A 19744-nucleotide genomic window follows, 5' to 3' on the forward strand; every position below is an offset into this window, starting at 1 on the left:
ACTTTAGGACGGAATGTCCCCATTGGTGAAATGAACGCCGCATACCTACTAGCCTCTTCTGTAAGTGGAACCTGCCAATAACCCCTGACAAGATCTAGGGTGGAAATAAACTGAGCGCTACTCACTCTCTCAAGGCGCTCCTCGATGTTAGGGATCGGATAAATTTGATCCTTAGTGATGGAATTAAGCCTGCGGTAGTCGACGCAAGGACGAGGTTCCTTGCCCGGTACCTCAACTAAAATCAAAGGGGAGGTATAATCACTCTCACCCGCTTCAATAACACCGAGCTGCAGCATTTTCGTTACCTCAGCCTCCATAATATCGCTCTGGCGGGGTGACACCCGGTACGCCTTGGATCGTACTGGCTCTGGGGAGGTAAGTTCTATGTCATGAGTAAGGACAGAAGTCCTACCAGGCCTCTCAGAGAACAGACCTTGAAACTCTTGTAAGAGCTGGTGTAGTTCGGTTTTCTGCTCAGGCGACAGCGATGCTTTACTTATTAAGTCACTAATGACTTGATCGGTGTCTTTCCTGTTCGTCACTGAGCCTAGTCCCGGAAGCTCGACCGGAAGCTCTTCTAACTTTCCCGCATCGGAAATTTCCTCTCCAGTATCTGGTGCCTTTAACGCTACAGGCTCAATTTTATTCAGTTCGGGCGTGCTCTGAATACCAGCTTGCTGCGCCTCTGACCCTTTCTCATCGTTCAACAACGTCGGCCCCGCAACTACCGCCTTTGCAGCGAGCTCCCGAACCTTCGATCTGGTTAAGGCCTGAACGCTAGCCTCACCAAACAAAAGCCCCTTCTCGCGCAGGAGGTGATCGGACCTGTTCGAAAATAGGTACGGGTACTGGGGGGGCAGCATAGATGACACTGCGGCCTCCGTCTCAAGTGCTCCGAAAGGTCCTTCAATAAGCACTTTTGCTACCGGCAGACACACGCTATGAGCTTCCACTGCTTGCTTGATCCATGCGCACTCGCCCGTGAACATATCGGGTTCTACGTAAGAGGGGTGAACTACATCCATTGTAGCTGCGGAATCGCGAAGCACTCGGCACTCTTTCCCGTTCACGAGGTGGTCTCGCATGTAAGGCTCGAGAAGCTTCATGTTCTCGTCAGTGCTGCATAAAGACAAAAACACGACTTTTGGTTTTGTTTCTGGGCACTGCGCCGAAAAGTGACCCGGCTTCTGACACGTATAACACACGCGCACTTGCCTCATCTCGAACCGCTTTCTGCGTTCGGCTTCGGCTGCCGCCGTCTCCTCACGTTCGGTCGGACACTGCGCCGAAAAGTGACCCGGCTTCTGGCACGTATAACACACGCGCGCTCGCCTCGTCTCGAACCGCTTTCTCATGGGCGTGAACTTCGGCCTCTCAAACTTGGAGCCAAATTCACCCTTTTGACCGTCCTTAGCTCCGCGAGCCCGACGCGTCACAAACTCCTCGGCTAGCTCAGCGGCTCTAGCCACCGTACTAACGTCTGGCCTATCCAAGACCCAGTACCGCACGTTCTCAGGTAACCGACTATAAAACTGTTCTAGCCCGAAACACTGCAGAACTTTCTCGTGGTCACCAAACGCTTTCTCTTCTTTGAGCCACTCCTGCATGTTTGACATAAGCCTGTACGCAAACTCTGTATATGACTCACTTTTGCCTTTCTCATTTTCCCGAAACTTCCGACGGAACGCCTCCGCTGACAGCCGGTACTTTTTTAGCAGACTCGATTTCACTTTGTCGAAATCCTCTGCCTCCTCTCTCTCCAAGCGAGCGACTACGTCGGCCGCCTCGCCGGGTAACAAAGTGAGCAAGCGCTGTGGCCACGTTTCCCGAGAGAACCCCTGCTTCTCGCACGTTCGCTCAAAGTTAACCAGGAACAAACCAATGTCCTCTCCAAGCTTAAACGGCCGCATCAGGTCAGTCATTTTTAACGATACTCGTTCTCCTGCACCGTGTGCCTGACTTCCATTACGAGCGCGTTCCATCTCTAACTCGAGACGCTTCATTTCCAAAGCGTGTTCACGCTCTTCTTTTTCTTTCTGTTCTATAAGTTCGCGCTCATGTCTTTTTGCCCGCTCCTCAATGGTCTCAAGGCAATCCGACAGCTCGTCATCCTCAGCTTCTAACTCAAGAATAGCCCTTAGCAGTTCTGGTTTTCTGAGTTTGTCTGAGACATCCAGACCCAACTCTCTTGCAAGCTCCAGCAATATCGGTTTGCGCAACGACTTCAAATCCATGGCTGCTCTGAATGCTGCTTTCTCTACTGCCTACTATTGTCTTGCCGCAAACTAACCCGGCAGCAACGACAACCACAATTACCAGCTCTGTTTCTAACACTAACAAAAGCCTGGCAAAACTCAGAAGAAGAAAGTCCCGCACTCACCAAACCTCGCAGCCAAGACTTCAGCGCAGTCGTTCCGCTGCAGGCAACCAGTCATCACACAGGGCTCGTTGCACTGCTCCCGGATGGTCGTTGTGCTGCTCAGCATACATTCAACCGCATCTCTTCGCTGCTGGCCTCCGTTGTCGCGATCTCACCGCTGGCAACCAGTTGTTGGGGTCTCGGTGCTGACGCCCGTTATTGCCAATGGGTCGCAAGCCCCAAGGGTAGCGTTGGCCTGGCGGCCTGGGGCACTGGAAGCATCCGAAGGTCCCGGCAAAGCAAGAGTAGACTGGTAACAGAACAACTTGTTTATTCTAACATAGCAAAAGAGCGGCCGGTCAGGTCGACCGAAGTGGAGAGACGGGAGAGCACGTAACTCAACAGTACAAATCGGAGCCTCTCTCCTGGCGTCCGGGGGCAGCTGCTCTTATACTCTCGGCGTCGCAGGCCAGAAGGAAGGTCACGGGATGAGCCCACGCGACGGCGGAGCATGAGCCCACGCGACGGCGCGCACGGTCGAGCCGAGAAACATGCTGAGCCGAGTGTAGTGACGCATCGCCAACCCGCCGACGGACAGACCTCCTGGCACCTCACTTGGGGAGCTCCGCTCCCCGGCTGCCGCGCTTTGACAAGCGTGGGCACACACACACACACGCACATACGAAGACACGTGGCACTGAAACACGCCTGGACACGCTTGGCGGGGAGGCGTTGCGGCGGCGTCGAACGGGCCAAAATGTCCGCCGCTTTGAACGAAGCCCCGGCGTCCGTTGCATCCGCGCCGGCATTACCGCGTGTTGTAGGCGAAACGTAACACGAGGCACCGTAGGAGAGACGACGAGGCACCGTAGGAGAGACGACGAGGCACCGTAGGCGAGTTGACGAGGCACCGTAGGCGAGTTGACGAGGCACCGTAGGGGAGACGAGGCACCGTAGGGGAGACGACCCGGCACCGTAGGGGCATTTATTCCCCGAGCTGCAGCGCGCCCGCCGGCTGCCCATTGTCTGGCGTCTTGGTCGGCGCGTGGGAAGGTGTCTCAGTAGACGTTCCCGCGTGCTCAGTAACAATAGTTGGTCCGCCGAGCCCGTTTAGTCACAATGGCGACTTCGTCAAACTTGGCTCCAGCGACGGAGAGTCGAGGACGCACGTATTGTTGTTCACACGCAGCCGACTTAGTCACGCCGTGGCTAGAGGTTTGCGGCGACGCTCCAGGAAAGTTTCCGCCACTGTCGCAATTGGCCGGCAAAACTTGCACTGCAGCTGGCCGTTCTTAACACCACTCAACGCATTCATCTAAGCGTCCTAATATCAGCCACGTGGATCATATGCATGCTAACCTTTATTAAGTTTCGATTCGGTAGAGTATAGGAGTTCGTCTCGTACTTTTTTGCTACGTAAACTTAGCCCTTCAGCTTGACTGGTATCTCCTTGTTGAAAATGACTTCGCAAGTCTTACTTTATTTAGGTGCATCATGCTTAAAATCAGCCAAAGCAAAATGTCCACCATAATAGCCACATCGTCACACAGCCTATATGTGGGCCGAGTACAGGCTTGTCTCGCGTCGTTAACCTCAGCTGCGGGTCACCTCAGCCGCCTCCCCTCCGGAAGACGGTGGTTGCAGCATACATAAATCATCAGAACCAACGGTGCTCAGTCTGGATGCGAGATAGGGATCGACGCTCTCGTGTGCCAAACAGGTGCACGGTCCGCGAAGCGAATCGGTGTATGCGATCTCCCTTTCACGTCAACCTGGCGAGCGACTGACACCAGGCACCCTCGGATGACGCATGGATGAGACATATACACATAGTGACATCATCAGCGACCTATGTACTATACTGGTCCAGTTGAATCGGAGTTGTTTACATTGGAGCAATCATCAACAACTTTCATCCAAGGTAATAAGTAGCCGTTCTATTACGTATGTTAGCAATGCGTAATATATTTTGCGTTCGGCTTGGTTGCGGCTGAGAACGTCAATCCCGGGCTGGCACGCGTCAACGTCTTTCCCATCGCTGGAAGCAGCCGAAATGCATTCAATTGAATGCGCCGTTAATTTTAGAGCCAGTTGAGCCTCAGAAACGAAAACAATACAGAAAGGGGTGCCGTAGAATACGGTGGATAAGCTGTTTGGAAGAGGATCGTGGGGCATTGTAGTTAGATTTCTTTCGTCTTAACGACAAAGACCGCATTATACGTAAGAAAGGGGGAATTATCAAAACAAAGAAGTTTAACATGATGACCAGAAGGCACATAAGACACCAAAAAAGAAAAGAAATAAAAGGGAAGCAGTGCAGGAATTTGCAAAAAACAAGAAAGAAAGAAAAGAACTGTTTCTTTTGTGCAAGATGAGGGGCTATGAAGTAATAGAAGAAACGCATTTAGACCATCCGGCGGTACGCAAAGGGATATATGGCGTTGCGCTTCTGAACTCGAGGTCACAGGTTCGAGCCCGGCTGCGACGACCGCATTTCGACGGGGGCGAAATGCGAGCACGCTCGTTTATAACATATAGACTAAGGTTCGCGTGAACGTTAAAGAAGCACAGGCGGTAATAATCAATCGGGAGTCCTCCACTACGGCGTGCCTCATGATCAGGTTGTGATTGACACGTAATACCCATAATTTATTTTTGTCAGCATTGCCATTTGTTGGGCATGTTGGTAAACTGACTTGGAAAGCATATTTAGCGCTAGCGAACGAGGGCAGTAGGGAGACGACACGACAAGCGCATTGTGGTGTCGTCTGCCTTCTGTCCTTGTTCGCTAGCGCTAAATATGCTTTCCAAGTTATTTTTGTCACACGCATTTAACGTTACGAGTGTGTCATTTTACCGATGCCGAGTTTTATAGACAATGCACACATTTTCGTCATTTCCCGATTTTAATCGCAATACTGCATTTAGTGTCAAGCGACTTTACAAAACATCCTTTCAAAACACGTTTTGCGCCAGGCGCAAGAAATCTTCGTTGATAGCGCGCAAGCGCCATAGACGTCATCTGCGACATGCCTCTTCGTTCTCGCGCGACAAGATAAACTACTGTATCTGCTCAGGGCAGGATACAGACAAATAATTTCTGAACCAGTGCATCGTATTCAGCCAACGACAGTTTCTTCTCGTTTTTTTTTTTTTTTAGGAGAGTCAGTGGGTTGCACGCAGGCTATGAAAAGCTTTCGACGAGCAGTTTCCCCTCGAAGAATTATCAGCGCTATTTTTGCTCGGTCTGCAACGCCTGATCCCGTATCGCCGCGTGCACGAGGCAGTCGCGAAGACTGTGCAGGATTTTCGAAGCCCACTTGTTTAGAGTGCCCTGCGCGGATCAGCGGTTCAGCCGCAGCTGAACAATGCGCTGACCACTAGCCACGAGACCGCCACCGTCAGCATTATGACGTTTTCGCGCTCGGAGTGAAAACGCGAGGGGCCCATGTGTGTATCCCTGGTAGGAGATAATGAATCACTGGCCGCTAGCCAGGGAAACATCGGAGCGCCATGCGCGTCAGCTGCCCGTGGCACGTTTCGTGTCTAAAAAAAAAGCGCACTCGCTACGCAGCCGCGAACCCGTTATCACTTCAAAGTCCCTCTTTCCGAGGAGCGTGGGCGTCGGGGGGTCTATCGTGACTGCGCCAGGAATGGTTTCAGAAGTAGACATGGAGAGCCTGCGGTTTTCTTCCCTAGCTTTAACCTAATATCACCACTCATTGCATATATCGGAACCATAAGGCTATATTTACGCGATAGCGTTAAGGAACCCGTCTCGCAGAAAATCCGGCGTCCGCGTCCGGCGTCGGACGCCGTTTCGATAATACATATTTTCGAACCACCCATACCCAGGCCTTCCATGCGACGCAAGGAATTTACTGAATTGAATTTCGCAAGCTGAGATACGAGGAAAAATGGTAAACTACGACATACACACAACCTGCAGACATGATAGCTCTCGGATTGCAATTTGACTATACGGGAGAACATAATTCTGTTACGAATACTCAAAGAAACGACTTTTCCAGCGCTTCTACAATTCACAGACCGGCCGTGGTGTCCGCCATTTGAGCACGCCGGCGCGTGGGTGTCTCGGAGGCCACGGAGCGGCGAGGTCGCTTCCTAGCAATACCGCCAGCTGGCGCTCGCCTCCGCCGCATCGGGGCCCAAGGAAGAGGCCGTGTTTCTACCACAAAGCCCGCCTTCGAGCATAGCGTTCGCGGCCAATGTTTTCCGGTCAACATTCGGTTACATACGCTCCAGTGGCCGGGAAGCGTGAGAAGCAGTCAGGGATCGTTGAATGCTGCCGCGTTCCACTCTTAACGGCGAAGCTTAAACGTGCTCCAAAATTTTCTTCTCACAATATTTGAATTTCCATCTTCCTTGTCTCTACATATAGTCATCACCAGAAGTCGCGTCTTCTCTGCCATCGTTATGCTAGAAATCTTCGAGAATAAAGCTAGATACCCTATAAAGGCGTTTCCTCACCCGTACGTACTACACTGGATAAGGTGATCGAATATCATACCTTACTGTATATTTTTCTATATTTGATAAGGCGAATGAGCACAGTACCTTTCGGCCCTGAGTCTTTTGTTTGCAATGTGCCAACACTGTACACACGCGCCGTGGCTGTTTAGTGGCTTTGGCGTTTTACGCAGCCAAGCACGAGGTCGCGGCCGGATCAAATCCCGGCCGGGGTGGCCGCATTTCGATGGGGGGCGAAGTGCAAAAATGCCCGTGTATCGGTGCGTGTTAAAGAGCCCCACATGGTCAAAATCCGGAGTCTCCCACTACGGCGTATCTCATAAGCAGATCGTGGTTTTAGCAAGTAAGAATGCAGAATTTAATCTTTAGCATTGTACGTATACGTCGCCGGTTGACATACACACCTGAATATATAGCACCTGATGCCACAGCCCGTTAGTATAACAGTATATGCAGTGTTTTAGTATGTTGCTAGTGGGCAAGAAAGTATTCGAGAGTACTAAAGAAGCGCGCGCACTGCAGAAACGAACGATTTGACAACCGGAGTGAAAGGTGGTATAGAAACCTTCGTGGGCGCCGTGTCCAGTTCCCTGGTTCTGCTTTCTTTTAATATTTGCGAACCCTTTTGGACTTTTCTTACCGTTGCTGCCACTGTCTTGTCGATTAAGTCATACTTAAAAGCAAAAGTTGAATTACTTATTCAACGATGGGATCGAACCTCGGTTTCCCAGCACACACGTTCAGCCACTCTTGCGAATAAGCCAGTTGGCATCCTCTCTCGCGGCCCGATGTTTACAACCATTGTAGAGGCCACAATCGCCCGTGCACTTCTTCTGTGCCAGTGCCGTTAACTGTAGCTCTTTTAGATAATCGCCGCATGTGTCACACTGCGTTGCACAGGTGCGCGAGAGAGAGCACGTTCTCGCGCGCGTCAGGTTCCTTTACGCCAAAAACGCAGCAATGAAATGGTCAAATTTATAGCATTTGATTGACCGCTGCACGAAAGCTTCGCTTCACATAGATTCTAAAATGCGGGTTTGGATTTGCATAATTTATTTTTCTGACCTTTCTTTTCTTCTTTCTTTCCCTCTCTTCTTTTTCATTTTTTTCTTTAGGAAGCATGGTGCAGGGTTGCCGCGGTCTCATTATAAAGGTCGAGGCTCGGTAGCAAGATTTAGCCAGCGAAGGTGGATTTGTTCCACCCTCAGCTCGCACGAGTGCACGTGTTGCCATTTGGGGCAAATATCGACATGCATAACCTGCTTTCGAGCACACGTACAGCCCAAATTTCGCTGACCCCAGTTTGTTTACGGAAAGAATAGCCTCGAAAATCGTGGTGTTTCGCAAACTAAAATATTTTGGCCGCTAGAGGATGCTAACTGGCTTATTCGCAAGGGTAGGCTGAACGGGTATCTATTTTGGTTAGCAGCGTGATGATCTGCATGGGAAGTAATAGAAGTGACAGGAAGTCAGCGATCTTTCCCGTCACTTCTTTCACTTCTCATGTAGATCGCCGCGCTGCTAACGAAAGATTACTTATTCGGCTTGTTATTCCGCAAACAGCAAGAACCTGCAGCGAGTCTAGCCATGATTTTCTCGTGGGAACGTGTGATGCGATCGCCTTCGTTGCTGGTAACACTTGTAACGCTCTGTCGGCACTGCCGGTGAGGCGAATGACACGTGATTGAGATGAGTTATTTCACGCGTCACGTTTTTCTTAGAAAAAAAGAAAGGAGGGTGCTAATGCTGGTGGAACGCATGCGCGATTGGTATAAAACCTGGCTGCATTGCCTTGCCGCGGTTCAGTCGGTTCACTGCGGCGGTCACCACCAGTGGAAGCGCCGATTCGAGACACCACCTTTGACTTGAACGCATTGATGCATCGTCGCGAGTGTGGTAAGTACACTTAATTGCCAAGTTCCTCGGCGTATCGTAGGTGGTATGTAGAGGTTACGAAGGAAGGCTGGGTTTTCTTTCTCCATGAGGTCTGGACGCTGAGCTTGAGGCTGTTGTGGCTCCCTCTTCACCTATGCTGCGATGCTGAAATAGATAGTGTACCGGGCTGTTATTGGAGGTTTAGCATCGCCAACACTACAAGGCGGCGTAGTGAACATCTACTAATTATTTTTACCAGCTGTGATTCTAAAGACGTCCATCTAAAATGTACGCGGTGGTTTCGCGTTCAGTCCCCATCGCAATTCGTCTGCCAAGGCCGACAATCGAACCCTAGACTTCGTGCTCAGCAGCCGAACGTCGTAGCCCCTGAACCGCAACAGCCGATAATCTACTATGCGGAGACCCTGTAGGACTGGTTTACATGTAGTGTTCTTTGCTGCCTGACTCGATTTTATAACAGAAATTTCGCAGCCAGAAGCTATTTTAGGTGTACCGCGTTTCAATTATACGTTCCATATAGGATCGTACTTTGCTTTCTTTTGGAGCTGATGTATTTCACGAAAGAAGTCTCTATAATTGATTATGAAAAAAACGAAAAGAACAGGGTGCGAATATTTGAGGTCTCGACTAGTTTTGTTTCGAGTCGAAGTATCTGAGTTAGGAATTAGGCCTCTGGAGTGTTTATACTTTATACACCACTGATAACTTTCATTGCTTGACCGTTACTGACGGAGAAGAGCGGTGCATATACTGTGGCTTAAGTACCACGCATTGCAATTCGAACAGTAACTAATTATTCCTGAAACTTCTTTTCTGTACACGAAGGGCACAGCCGCATGCATGAGGCTGGGGAGCAATCATGTTTGCGTAATCTCCTGTGCCTTTAGCAAGGATGTGCGTACCTGGGGCGGCTTGCACGAACGTTTAATAATGAAAATAATAACGAATATAAGAACGCGTTCCGAAATGTTCCATAGACAACGACTAGTCCGCACAAGAACGCGTTCTTAAATTCGTCATTATTTCCGTTATTACATGTTCGTGCAAGCCACCCCTGGTTTCGTTCACAGCCTGCAGATCCCGACAGAAGACCGCGGCAGCCGCATTTCGGGAAGCGAAATGCAAGAACGCTCAATATGAGTGCACATTAATGTAATTGGTCAAAATTATTCCGGATCGAGTCCCCTACTACGGAGTGACTTGTATACATATCGTGGTTATGGCACGTAAAACCCCAGAAGTTAATCTTTACTGATATGCAAACTAACGTTATAGAGGAGGAGGAGTAGGGTGATGTAGTTGGCTGCAGGCGGGTCTAGCCTTAGCGCGGCCTTTCAGAACTTCAGAAACCCAGAATCTCAGGTACGTTGTTCAGTGCGTCCTCATTCAAAGCGCATCGTGAGACAAGCGAACAAGGCGACGCGCACAGTCATGCGGAAAAGAACGCAAGGCTTGAGACGCGCGCGCCGACCCGCGTAAAGTGCTTCGGCCTACAATCCGAAGCAGCGGGGTTCATTATTTTTTTCGAAGCATTGGGGTTTATGGACAGTGGAGGCAAAATAGACTTTAAGCAGGCAGAAATAACCAACCGCGGGTTATCTGATTGGTGGCTAAAAACAAGGAAAGAGTGAAATTTCCCCGTCCACTAAGTACAAAATATATTACTAGTCACGGCTAGGTGGCGTGAGCTACGGCCCGATTTAAAGGTTTCAGCCTTATCCATCCATCCAGCCTAGAAGGGAGGCTATGTAGCAGCTCTAGAACCCCCCCCCCCCCCCCCCCTCGGCTATAGTATCAGCATCCCTATAGCAATGTGACAGAACTATACCACAACGCCCCGGAATGAGTCTGCTAAACGTTATCAATCACAATCTGTCCACATCACTTGTTTTCAACACTTCAACACGAGCCAGAACACGTACCGCCCAAATATCCAGTGCCCTCGAGGAAACATCGTTTACTTTAGCAAGTGAGGCGTCTCGACGCTGAAGCGCTTCAAAGAATTTCGTACGCGAATCACTGCAGCTTGCCGCACAGAAGAAAAAGGTACGCGCGTAGGATCATCGCGTAGCTGGGTTATGTAGATCTAGTCAGTCGGATAATCTAGTCATTCGTTGAGAGCTGCATCGGAAACACTGAGCACGTGCTGGTGGGCGAGCTGGTTATGCATGATTACAAAGAAGGCGCCAAATAAAACAACAGACGAAGGAAGGAGACGCGCCTACGTGTCTCGTGTCTCCTTCCTTCGTCTGTTGTTTCATTTGGCGCCTTATTGGTAATCATGCCTTGGAAAGAAGAAAAAGAAAAGCATGAAGAATGCTCAAGACTGGGTCTGATCAACGGAAATTTGTACTGAGCCTAATTTCGCACTGAGAAAAATACTGGAGTGTCATGTGAATATATGGCAAAACGACACGCAATAACAGGACTAATGACTTGCAAGTAATTTGACTCTTGTAAGTTAGCATCAATACTATATTCGCTTGCCTTATTTGTCCGTGTTTCCATAGGTGATTCTGTCGCGCTGGTCTTCAGCACAACAAATGGGTCAGTCTCGCAGCGTGGCAGACCGCCGTTGCTACGGTTCTTTCCTAAACTGAAACATGCGGACCATGAAGTCTGGCTTTCTAAATGCATGCAAAGTGTCATCCAGGCTCATGCATATTTTCGTAAACTCCTGTAGCTTTCGGAAATAACTGAACTGTGTCCTCTAGAAGCTGTTTCGTTGCTATACATGTGTTCGTTCAACTTGTTTCAAGCCAGACATGGTCTATTTCTCTTCTTTTGCTTTTCGTTCACGGCTGCGCGTTCGACTATAGTCAACGCTGAATGCGGTAGCTGTCATTCACCGACTCCCTCCCAACACACACACGCATACACACTTTTCGAACGCTTGAATGTGGGTCAGTGGGTTCAACTAGGCAATTCCCATGGGAAAAAAGCAAAATATACGAGCCTCCTGATGTACTTCAAGTTAAAGACAATTTCGCAAGTTGGCTTCTTCGCATACGTCTGTCACCCGAAACCAGGAAGTTCGACAACAGCTTCCTTGAACCGTCACTTACAATACGTAGATCGACTGCAGTAGTGGTGCTTCTTTGCATGCGCTTTGTTTCTCTTTTTTTTTTAATCACGATAGCAGTTACGCCTTCACTTCAACTTAACTTCACCTTCATCATATCCCAGTGAAAACGCTTCGTCCGTAGGGCATCCGAATCTTGTTCCGATATCTGTGCACCGTTTCGGATACAAATGGGACATCCACCAGGCTGAATATCCTACCGCAGACGCCCCAAGGATATCGCACATGGACAATGTTTCAGATAATCTACCGCGGATGTCCCAGGGATATCGCATATGACCCTTTTTTGGCATACTGCGCGAGTGTCTGTTCTCGAAGAAACTTTGTCCGAGCTTCCTCGTAATAGAATTGTATTCTTCCATGTTCGAATTACAATCTGAAGCTATCGTGTCTGCAGCTCGTGTGTACGTTGTAATTTACAAAATTTTCTGGCTCGATGCACTTTGAGAACTTCATTAGTTCAATAAGCCACTTGCGCTCGGCGGAAGGCCTAAAAGAATGAGGCGTATGCCGCACTTCCTCACGCGTGCGTGCATGCTTAACGTGTGCACGCAACGTGCATACTTGTTCATGATGCGTAGGGGCTTCTCCCGTTGCATGCTGTGCTGCGACCATAACAGACATTGTGGCAAACACTGCAAAAGGCCTTAGTATATGTTCGTGAAATGTACTAGGCATGTCCCCATGGTGTCCCTCGCGGAGACGCAAGTGATGTCCGCAGGACCACACGATACGGAAAGTGTAGCCAAATGGCTATGTGAGGGACGTCCGCCGGACGTATTCGGCAGATCCCCTGCGGTATCCTTGTTCTGGCAGTGGATATCTATTGCAAATCCATAGCACGTTATCACTGGGGCGCTACTGTAGTTATACGGCACACAACGACGAGGGTGATGATCTCTATTCGCGCCTACAAAAAATTACCAAGTCTGTTTAAGCTAATCTGCCTTTAAACCTATTGCAATCAAGCATTATTCTGCTTGCTCTTTGTCTCTTCATTAAAACCTCTCTCACATTGCACACTTGCTTATGAATTGAATTCTGGGGTTTTACGTGCCAAAATCACGATTTAATTGAGGCGCACGTCGTATATACAGGGGAGACTCCGGATTAATTTTGACCACTAGGGGATCTTTAACTAGCCCCCAATGCAAGCGGCACGTGCGTTTTTGCATTTCGTCCCAATCAAAATGCCGCGGCCGGGATTTGATCCCGCGACCTCATGCTTAGCAGCACAACGCCATAGCCGCTAATTAAGCCACCGCGGCGGGTACCGCGGCCTGTAATGACCCCGGCTCCATCAATCCTTCCTGATTTTTCTTTTTCACACAAACCAAATGAGATGGAAGCGCAGTTTTCGGCTTTGCCCAGTAAATTTGGAGCTCTATATAAGGCCGTGCTCCGACTGCTTGCTGACCGCGTCTCACATAGGTCAATCACTTTATTGGACGGCAATCGAAAACTTTCTGCGCATGGTCTGCTGTTGAGCGCTATTGCGGCTTTGATTCCGGGCTTTGGATGCTGCGTCCAAAAGGACTCGGAATGAAAACACTCGTGTACTGAGATAGGTGCAGTTCAAGTGACAAATCCCGCAGTTTTCCGCTATGCGACGCCTGTCATAGCGCCATTAATTATAACTGGTACAAGCACAGCGTGCATTTTGTGGCACTGATTGTGCGCCCACACACGGTAAGTATTTTTGCATCTGGACATACAGTTGGAAAGTACCCAGGCAACAGACATCCCAAGGTTGTTTGATAGATGTCCCTGTAAGGATGTTGAGGAGATCCCAGGGATGTTCCTAAGGTGTCCTACGCTAATCCAGAGAACCTCCCATGCGAAACACCGAAAGATGTCACTCGTAGGTCCCGTCCGGGCCTCTTTCGTATGTTATCTGGATGCGGGATGGAGGTGTATATCCCTGGCTTGATACATAAAATGGATGTCATTTGCCATGCTTTTTCTAGGTACATGGTGGCCTTTGCATGCAAATGATCGGATCAATAAAGCTTGCACAGCTTAATTGCAACTTGTCATCGGGTTGCCTAACTGCATGAATTTTGCGAACAGTGATCAGGCCCCAAGAAAAGATCAACATCGTGCCAGGACGTACCACCACCGGAAGTGCGGATCGGCACAATCCGGCGATATTTGCGTGTTACATTATTGACAGGGAAGAAATGCGATATTTGATTTGTGCAGGAATAATGGGCCCCCAAGGTGTGCGTAAACTTCACATTTTACCAATATATATGGCCCTTCAGCGTTTTTGGTTTAGTCGCGAAAATAAAAACAACGAAATGCAAGTGTATTGGGCCGTTTGTGCACGATTCAAACGTGCTGCTGGCGAACTCTGCCAACGCATGCCGATATGTCTGCAATTGTTCATTGTTGAGGCTTCGCTGAATCCCGCGGTACATCTTCCATAGGACGTGGGATGTCAGCTTTATTATTTTTTTTTTTTTTTGGTGGGGGGGGGGGGGGGGGCTTGTGGGATGCTGTGCGTTGTCTGGGTAAAGACCACGCGTATGTACAAGACGTAGACACAACTCAACGCATCGCTGGAAAATCTTTATTTCGACAGCCAAGATGCGCTAGGCGCAATTAATTTTCGGCGGCGCATGAATTTCTTCGCAGCAGCTAGCCGCTACGGCGAATGAAGTTAAATGGAGACTGCCTTGGCGCATGTCAAGAACGGGGTCACACTTTTACGGCTCGAGAAGAGTGTGGTGAGAACTCATGAACTCCGAAAGAAAAGAAAACGAACTTTAGTCGCAATATTCTCGCTTTCTAGGACAGCGTTTGCGTAATGGCAAGGTGTGTCTGCACACACTTCAAACAGTTAAGAGTATCTAGTTCAGCGCAGATTAAACTTGCGCTCGCCCGATTCAAACGCGAAAGTCCGAGTTAGCCGCGCGTGCGATATCAAAGAACCAGCTTGTGGCCTTGCCTAGTTGCTGCTCCCTTTTCACTCCACTGCTTGCTCGTCAAAACTACCGCCCGGCAGAAAACGAAACCAAAACCGTCGACAAAACTGATGCCATTATCAAAAGTTTACAACTGCTTAAACTAGTAGAAAACGCATAAAATGTGATTGAGTTTTTTAAATTCAATGTGAATATTATTTCAAAACATAGTTTTGTGCTTTATTAACACAACGCAAATGTTTTTTTTCTTGCCGCTACGTGTCGTCGAGCTCATGTGGGGAATTTTCCCCCCCACCTCGCGTCAGCGCTGGAGCGCTTTTCATGTGTTGCAGCGCGAACATTGCTTGATAACAAGATTACGTGATTGCAGTGTACAGATGCAGGTTAACGTAAGGTGAGTTTTACTTTTCATTCAGTTGTTTCAAGATTCAGCGAAGTCGCTTTCCTGCTTGGTTACCGCTTCACAAAATCTGAATGAGCGCTTCTTCCGACAGTTGCTTCTCTTCCGCAAGTTTAACGGCACCTCTGCGTATGTGCTTGGCTAAATAACTACAGGCTTTATCGTTATCCTGTACTAATGGCCGGCAGTTATTTTTTTTTAAAGAAATAATAGTACGCGGCCGACACAATGCCTTTCTTGATTCTGAAGAAATCGGCATGACAGTTTAAGAATGCCACAGCTTCCTGACAGGTTCGGACGCTTGTCGACTCTTTCGAATAACCGGATTAAAAATCGCACGTAGCCGGGCCGCAACCCGTAAAAGTACCCGCTGTGCAAAGCTTCGCCTGTCGAGCGTTTGCTTGCATAATACTTTATTATTACGCTTTCTGAGTGCCTTTGTGTAATGCTACATTGACCTCAATTTTGCAAGGATAGCTTCTGTAGTGTTTTTAAACTTAATACCGCTATTGAGTGGATGTTACAAACAGGCTAGTATACTACCGAAATTTCTTGGCATGTTCTTGACAGCTTCTCACTTGTCAGGATGACGTTCATTTTTCTGGCGCAAGCGCGTAAGATACGAATCCGAAGTCCCGGCGCTACTGCTGTCACTGGGATTGTTATCACGTGGAATCTGAGTCGGCACTGTAAACTCTCGATGTTGACTGTTCCTGGAGCAGTAGCCCTGCGGAAATGTGTAAGCGGCGGAGACGGCCTGTTTTTGTAAACAGGGGCGCAACCTCTGACGCTCGTGGTCGAAGAACATGCGTAATTCATGCTGCATGAAATACTTGTCTGGGCACCCTTTCGGCTTGTTTACGAAAACATATGGTGCGGCGCTACTTTGCGACGGCGGCAGTCGCCACCCGCTTGCTCGGCTGTCGCTTCTTTCGCGCATCGCGAGGCGTCTGGTAACTTTCTGTGCCTAGTGTGTTGGTGATTCACTGCAAGACGTTTTTCGAGTAAGTTTGCTGAATCACTTTCTACTGTTTCTTTTTCAGATGCAGATGACATAGCTACAGGGTAAGCTCTATTCGCACACTTTATTATCTTGCTATCTACTTCAGACTGTTCTATCTCACATGTGTGGTTGCTGCATGCTCCACTTCTGCCAGTACTTCAAATTGCTAATAGGTATATAGTTTTTGCAACTTTTCCTGACATTCTCCTTTGCTATAGTAGCAAGTCCCAATGGTCAATTGCTTTCACTCTTGAACTTGAATAGAATTGAACTTGAATTTTTGTTTCTCTAAAAGAGTGGACATCAGCAGTCTTCTTGCAGCACACATTTAATTCAGTTATGTGGAAAGTTGGGCTAGTTGGTCATTAATCGTACCTTGCTGGTGAAGCAGCGCACTGACACAGACACGGCGAAGACACACTATCACACTACCTGACACTAGCAGAGAGTGTCTTGTATTCTTGTGTTTTCGCCGTGTCCGTGTCAGTGCTCTGCTTCACCAGCAAGGTATGATCACACATTTAATGTGTGATGTGGATGACATTTAATTTGGATGACTGTAGCACAACTCCATAGCTGTGGTACAATGCGAATTTCTGCATTATGGCTCGATGCGGAGAGCACAGTATGCAAGCTGCTGCTGCTGCTTGAGATTGTGTTGTTGTCAGCAAACTGTGCACTTGCATTCTTCAACCAGCCACGGCATATGGAGCACCTGACTTGGATAGAAGTATTGATTACAAAATGCTTATTTTCCAAAGTGTAGTGCAGGTTTCAAAATCTACATTGTTTCGTTATTAGCAGTGGCATCCTCCTTTGGAGTGTTACAGGTGAAAGAACTATCTGCTTTTATTAAAAGGGTACTGACACAAAAAGTTTAACTTGAAATAACTGTTTGATTATATTGCTGCACGCTCATGGGTATCATCTGTAAAGTATCATTAGTAAATGAAGCTTAGAAGTTCTTGTTTAATTTTGAAGTTTCTGCAAGTGATGAATCGGAAAGTGCAGCACCTATCGATGCAGTCATCAGCATAGGTTCTATATTTGTGAACAATGTTGCGTCACAAGTTTCGCTGATTGATTTTGGTGACGTGCAGTCATTGGCTTGTCTTGCACTCTTTGCACTGGGTGTCTACGTGGAAGCTTCTCACTGTTTTCGGATTACTAGGATACTGGTGCCATGGCTGGCAGTAGCAAATCTGGTGGTGACATCTTGTGACGATTTGTCCAACTACAATGCATTCAAATTTTTTGTCTCGTTAGTGTTGTTGTTCAAGAGAATTGTAATAAATTTACTGTACATTAGCAATTATGTTGCTATGAACACTCTACATCATAAGTTCAGTAGAATGTTGTATGTTGCAGTATTAGTTTTGTGGGCTATGAGGATATAAACTGTCACCATATGTCACTACCAATTTTGTTCCTGCTGTGTACAATACATACATATTTTATGCATTTTACAGCGTGTATCTTTAGACCATACTCACACTATCAATCAGGTGATAGAGAAATGTGTGGAATATAACCAACCCTTATATACAGTTTTCATGATTACGAGAAAGCGTTTGATTCATTCGAAACCTCAGCAGTCATGCAGGCATTGCAGAATCGGGGTGTAGACAAGCCATATGTAAATATCCTGAAAGGTATCTATAGCGGCTTCACAGCCACCATAGTCCTCCGTAAAGAAAGCAACAAAATCCCAATAAAGAAGCGCTTCAGGCAGGGAGATACGATCTATCCAATGCTATTCATAGCGTATTTACAGGAGGTATTCAGAGACCTGGATCAGGAAGAATTGGGGATAAGAGTTAATGGAGAATACCTTAGTAACTTGCGATTTGCTGATGATATTGCCTTGCTTAGTAACTCGGGGGACTAATTGCAATGCATGCTCACTGACCTGGACAGGCAAAGCAGAAAGGTGGGTCTAAAAATTAATATGCAGAAAACTAAAGTAATGTTTAACAGTCTCGAAAGAGAACAGCAGTTTACGATAGGTAGTGAGGTACCGGAAGTGGTAAGGGAATACATCTACTTAGGGCAGGTAGTGACAGTGGATCCGGATCATGGGACTGAAATAATCAGAATAAGAATGGGCTGGGATGCGTTTGGCGGGCATTCTCAGATCATGAACAGCAGGTTGCCATTATCCCTCAAGAGAAAAGTGTATAACAGCTGTCTTCCCAGTAGTCGCCTACGGGGCAGAAACCTGGAGGCTTACGCAGAGGGTTTTACTTAAATTGAGGACAACGCAATGAGCTATGGAAAGAAGAATGATGCATGTAACGTTAATGGATAAGAAGAGAGCAGATTGGGTGAGGGAACAAATGCGAGTTAATGACATCTTAGTTTAAATCGAGAAAAAGAAATGGGCATGGGCAGGGCACGTAATGAAGAGGGAAGATAACCGATGGTTATTAAGGGTTACGTACGAGATTCCAAGGGAAGTGAAGTGTAGCAGGGGGCGGCAGAAAGTTAGGTGGACGGGTGAGATTGAGAAGTTTGCAGGGACAACATGGCCACAATTGGCACATGACCAGGGCAGTTTCAGAAGTATGCGAGAGGCCTTTGCCCTGCAGTGGGCATAGCCAGGCTGATGATGATGATCTTTAGGCCACTATACAGCCAACTTGCATCTATACTATGTCATATGCTATACAACCTCGCACTATTTCCTGGCATTGCTTGGCCATCGTTAGCCCTTGTGCCATAAAACCCCATACATCATCCTTCCATAAACCTCTCCGGCTACTTGGCAATGTGCAAATGGTGAGAAGTTTACAGACATGCTAAAACATGGCTAGAACTCGCTTATGCCGGGATCATACTGTGCAGTGGACTTCTGCCCAATGAATCATTACGATAATGTAGCGATGCACAGGTTTCCCACCAAACTAGCAGGAGAAACAGCACAGATGGCATGGTAGATAGTGCATGAGCATGTGTTGCAGGTCTGCACTCTACGGTTTCATTGCTGTTCACAAGCTTGCCTCTTAAGTCGCAGGGCACGAAGTGCTCTTCGAAATCGAGACTGTGACTGGTCTTGAGGTAAGAGCATATTTCTAAATAATCCTCCCACGCTGGAGCAAATAAGTTTCTTTAGCAAAACTGATGGTTCAGTAGCTGATGATTAAGCACGCAAAACAGAGCCCAAATAATTTTGTGTCAGTACTCCTGTAAGACTCGTGTTTTGTCATGTCAGCTAGGGATTATTGTGTAGTTTGTCTTGCAAATGACTCGGTATAGCAGTACAGCAACGGTACAGCAGCAGTGGCTTCTCATAGGCATTAAGTCCTTTTGAAGCTATGCCTATGACACTGGTATTGGTCTAGAATTCTATGTTGAGTTCTGTGAGGTGACTTGCAAATGGTATGGTATGTAGCTCATACATTGCTCACTTTCATTTGCACAGTATGTCTGCAAAGGCCTGTGGCCTTACCAGTTTTGCAAGTGGGGCGATGGATAGTGGAGGCACCAAGGGCGATGGTGACAGCCGCACTGAGAGAATAGAAAGGTATGCGGATTAGGTCATCACCTGCAGTTGCCTGTTAGTAATTACGGGTTGTGCCCTGATTGT

The 19744-nt window shown here is 47.9% G+C and overlaps 1 protein-coding gene across 2 annotated transcripts in view; it reads left to right on the plus strand.

Moving 5' to 3' along the window:
• Nucleotides 1–8672: 8672 nt before the first annotated feature.
• The window catches only part of LOC126542256 (uncharacterized), a 178656-nt gene continuing 167584 nt past the window's right edge, over nt 8673–19744 (plus strand). The window contains exons 1-3 of one of the 2 annotated variants that reach the window (XM_055077125.2): nt 8673–8746; nt 16199–16220; nt 19580–19681. In XM_055077125.2, coding sequence (XP_054933100.2) covers nt 8728–8746; nt 16199–16220; nt 19580–19681 — 143 coding nt within the window. In that variant the 5' untranslated portion in view covers nt 8673–8727. Of the gene's footprint in view, nt 8747–15070; nt 15150–16198; nt 16221–19579; nt 19682–19744 lie in introns of those variants that run through there. The other variant, XM_050189242.3, reaches the window with a different exon arrangement.

This window comes from Dermacentor andersoni, chromosome 2 (genome assembly GCF_023375885.2).
Source record: "Dermacentor andersoni chromosome 2, qqDerAnde1_hic_scaffold, whole genome shotgun sequence".
NCBI lineage: Eukaryota > Metazoa > Arthropoda > Arachnida > Ixodida > Ixodidae > Dermacentor > Dermacentor andersoni.